The 4,522-nt window shown below is 41.3% G+C and overlaps 1 protein-coding gene across 1 annotated transcript; it reads left to right on the forward strand.

The window, feature by feature from the left end:
• LOC310830542 (olfactory receptor 13H1-like) lies at positions 1–930 on the forward strand (the record flags this gene model as incomplete). Its single annotated transcript, XM_083710323.1, has 1 exon — positions 1–930. The coding sequence occupies one exon, from the start codon at positions 1–3 to the stop codon at positions 928–930; it is 930 nt and encodes a 309-aa protein (XP_083566449.1).
• Between the last annotated feature and the right edge of the window lie 3,592 nt (positions 931–4,522).

The following is a 4,522-nucleotide window of genomic DNA, read 5'->3' on the forward strand; positions in this document are numbered from 1 at the left end:
ATGGAAGAGGAAAATGAGACGACAGTGACTGAGTTTGTCCTTATCGGCTATTCTGGTAGACCAAAGACAAGGATAGGATTACTCGTTTTCATGACTGTTGTGTATTCTATAACAGTGGTGGGAAATGGCCTCATCATCTTGGTGATTGCAGGTGATCCTCGACTCCACAACCCCATGTACTTTTTCCTCAGTAACCTTTCCCTCCTTGACATTGGATATTCAACATCTTCAGTTCCACAGTCCATTGCAAACCTTCTGGTGGACAAGCCTACCATGTCCTATACAATGTGTTACTTGCAAATGAGCATTAGTGTTAGCTTGGGTGTGACTGAATGCTTCCTTCTGGCCACCATGGCTTATGATCGGTATATAGCCATTTCCACTCCACTACATTACACAATAATAATGAGCAGGAAGTTTTGTATTCAGTTAGCAGCTGGGACATGGTCAAGTGGCTTATTCTTGGGGGTAATCCCCATTTATACAATGCCAGCTCGCTTTTGTAAACAAAATGTGATTGACCATTTGACATGTGAACTCAAAGCAGTTTTGAAGTTGGTTTGCTCAGATACTTCCATGAACCAACTGGTGATGTTCTTAACTGGCATTCTTACCTTGCTTGCGCCCTTTGCCTTTATCATTTTCTCATATTTGCGTATTGTTGTGGCAATTCTGAGAATTCATTCATCAGGTGGGAGACTGAAGGCTTTCTCCACATGTGCATCCCACTTGACAGTAGTAACAATCTTCTATGGCACTGCTATATTCTCGTATCTCCGACCACAAACTAAAAGTACCCATGAATTAGACAAGATAATTTCTGCCTTCTATGGAATTGTGACTCCCATGTTAAATCCACTCATATATACACTCAGGAATCAGGAAGTAAAAGGAGCATTAAAAAGACTTTTGGGAAGAAAAGATAAATAATAATTAAAACATGAGCATAGAGATATAGTGAACAGAATTAAGTTCTCATAGGTGCTGCTACTTTTGAACAAGCCTTTATCCACTGGCATGTTCTACTTGATTGTGATTTTAAAAAATCAATGGCACCACTATATTCTATTATTTTCTGTTGTTGTTTAGTCGTTTAGTCGTGCCCGACTCTTGGTGACCCCATGGACCAGAGCATGCCAGGCACTCTTGTCTTCCACTGCCTCCTGCAGTTTGGTCAGACTCATGTTTGTAGCTTCGAGAATACTGTCCAACCATCTCGTCCTCTGTCGTCCCCTTTTCCTTGTGCCCTCCATCTTTCCCAACATCAGGGTCTTTTCCAGGGAGTCTTCTCTTCTCATGAGGTGGCCAAAGACAGATTATTTTCTATCCCCTAGTTAAATCTACTGAGGATGTAGAATTAAGCTTATGTTGTGCAATGATTGCACTCTGCAAGTGCAATTGAATTTTCCTTTCTTCTCTCCCCATGCTTTCTCCACACTCCTCCCAGTTGACTCTGAAGGATTGAGGATAATCCTAAGAAAATTTCTGGGGTGCACAGGGGAAGGAGAGGTTTGGACTTGCAAAAGTTGTTCCAGTCATGCAGTGATTGAGGTCACAATCATACAATATATTAAAAGCACATTGTTTCCCTCAAAGAAACATGGTAATTGTAGTTCCATTTCACTTGGAGTAGGACCCACTGAGCATAGTGGGCCTTAGTACTAATTGAATAAGCATGCACACAATTGCACTGTAAATTAATTAGAAGAAGAAGAGTTTGGATTTGATATCCCGCCTTTCACTCCCTTTAAGGAGTCTCAAAGTGGCTAACATTCTCCTTTCCCTTCCTCCCCCACAACAAACACTCTGTGAGGTGAGTGGGGCTGAGAGACTTCAAAGAAGTGTGACTAGCCCAAGGTCACCCAGCAGCTGCATGTGGAGGAGCGGAGACGCGAACCCAGTTACCCAGATTACGAGACTGTTGCTCTTAACCACTACACCACACTGGCTCTCTAATTAGAAGTGGACTTAGAATGTTGGTTTTGAGCACTAACTCTTTGCTTCACAACCTTATGTACTTTTTCCCTCATGAACTCCCCTTCTCTTGTAGCTAGTATTTTTCACCTTTCAGAGCACATTTTCTAGAAAATCTGTGATTTCATTTGTCAAATGTGTTGCTCAAATAACCAGGGTGCTTTTCTAGGGCATAGCTCAAAGCAGTCAGAGATTATAAACATTTATGACCAGTATGCTTCTTTCTTTCCTTTATTTTCCTGTGTTATATATTCAATATGAATGTAAGAATGAGCAAACAGATGCTACAGGACTCAAGGCCATGCCCTCTTGCTATTGCTGGTTCTATGTCAGTCAACAAAGTCTAATATTTATGGACACCATACTTCAGAGGGTCTTGCACTTCTAAATCTCATATCTCAGTCAGTCAGCTGCTTGTTTTTCATGCTTCTCTCCCTTCTTATTTCCTGATCCTTCCATTTTAACTCATGGAGAAGTAATTTAAACTTGTAAAAGAGCTTGGAATTAGAATATGGTTACTCAGTAGCGCTCTTCAGAGGTCCCTGCCTATGTGATTAGATTTTTGCAAGAAGGAGAGTGGGGAAAAGTCCATCTGCCCTGTTCCTTCATTGAATTCTAATCACGCAACTATATACCATTTCATGAACTGGGAGCTGAAATACTTGGGGGAGATTACTCTGCTCTCCACACAGTTTAGAATCCTGGACTGTAAGGGTCCTAAATCACAGTGAAGCCTACTAGGGATGTTGAAGATGTGGAAATGGCTGATATTCCCATATTCATCCTGTGTCCGGTAATAACTGTTGTTATTTATTGACACTGTACAATGGATATTTAATGTATGACATCCCCTGCTGTTTAATTTGTGCCCCCCCCCCGCCCTTTGCATTGACAATAAATGCTGTGGAAAGAAAGTATGTTATTTATGTAAATTTGTAACTTACATAAATGAAGTTTAAGAAATTATGTAAATTGCATTGAATAGTGAATGAGACAAATAAAATTGATCCCTAGAACCAACATAACAGATTCCAAGCTATGATAAAGCCCTTCATCTACACACTCAGAAATCAGGAAGTAAAAGGAGCATTAAGAAGACTTGTGGGAAGCAGAAAGGTGCCACAGTAAAAGTATATTTAAAAAGGGAGCAATGTTTTACTGGACCTGTTCTGATCATATTGCTAATAAAAGATTCTTGCAAATCTAGTTGACATGTCAAAGGTAAACATTTTAAAGTAGAAGTATCTCCATCCATGTCATTCAGTGGCCAACCTATTCAAATTCTAAAGAAATGTATGTAGATAAAGGGAATTTGGAAATCAGCTCATCATGAAATCAAACGGTGAGGGGGGCGAGTTTGGAACTGATGTGAAACACAGGAACATTGAAAGTCACCTTATACAAGCTCAGACCACTGGTCCATGTGGTTCAGTATTGTCTTCCTTGACTGGTAGCAGATTTCCAGGATTTCAGGCAGCGAAATTTGCAACCCTACCTGGAGGTGTTGGGAAATATTTCATGTGCAATGTACTCTATTGCTGTGTTATGGACCACCCCCACATATAACACACTAGATTTCTTTATTTTTCTTTGCAATATGAACAGGTACAGATGAAACTCTGTATTGCATGAGTGTTCTTGAGGCTGCTAAATCAGCGAGGCTCCTGGGAATATGTACCCAAGGGAATGCAGAATAAGAATGTAAACTAACTAAGGAAAAAAGCTGAGAGAAGGGCTTTTCTTTCCAAGAACATATATCCACTGCCTTCTGCACTGCCCTTCTCTCTACTGGGAGCATTTGGAACTTTCCAAGGATCAGAAATTGATACTCTATTAATACAACCCTTTATCCTGTGTACCCATAATGCTATAAAACCTTTTTCAGATTAAGGATCCACCTTTACCTCAAATATCAATTTTTCAACCTGCTTCTTATTTATTTATTTTTTCACCTTCCATATCTGAAAGACTGCTCTGGAGGGCCATCTTGGGTCTGGCTGTGAACCCTGAGTGGATCATGATGCATCAGGTGAAGACCAGTGGTTAAAAATGTCAACTCTCAGTTTAATAACAAATGCTGATGGAGGACACCCAAAATGCTTTGAGGGTCAAAGGCATTTGAAGGTATTCATTGTCTATTTTAAATGTATATTTCTATATACCGTATTTTTTGCTCTATAGGACTCACTATTTTCCCTCCAGAAATTAAGGGGAAATGTGTGTGCATCCTATGGAGTGAATGCAGGCTCCTTGCGCTGTGCTCCAAAAGCTTCGGGTTCCTTTAGCTGAAGCCAAAGGTTCCTTTAGCCTTCAGCCAAAGGAACCCGAAGCCTTTGGAGCGCAGCGCGAGGTCCCTTCTGTTCCTCCTGGGTCTCCTTCTGTTCCTCCTCCAGCTTCGCTTGAAGGGGCTCTGCACAGTTCTCCCTCTCTGCGCTGCGCAGGAGGAACAGAAGGGTCTCCTCTTCTCTGCTTGCTGTCTTGGCTTGTGCCAGGGAAAGGTTTTGCAAGGCTAAAGAGGAAGCCAAAACAGCGAGCGGGGTCCATCCCG

The sequence above is a fragment of the Podarcis gaigeae genome (genome assembly GCF_964106915.1).
Source record: "Podarcis gaigeae genome assembly, chromosome: 13".
Classification (NCBI taxonomy): domain Eukaryota; kingdom Metazoa; phylum Chordata; class Lepidosauria; order Squamata; family Lacertidae; genus Podarcis; species Podarcis gaigeae.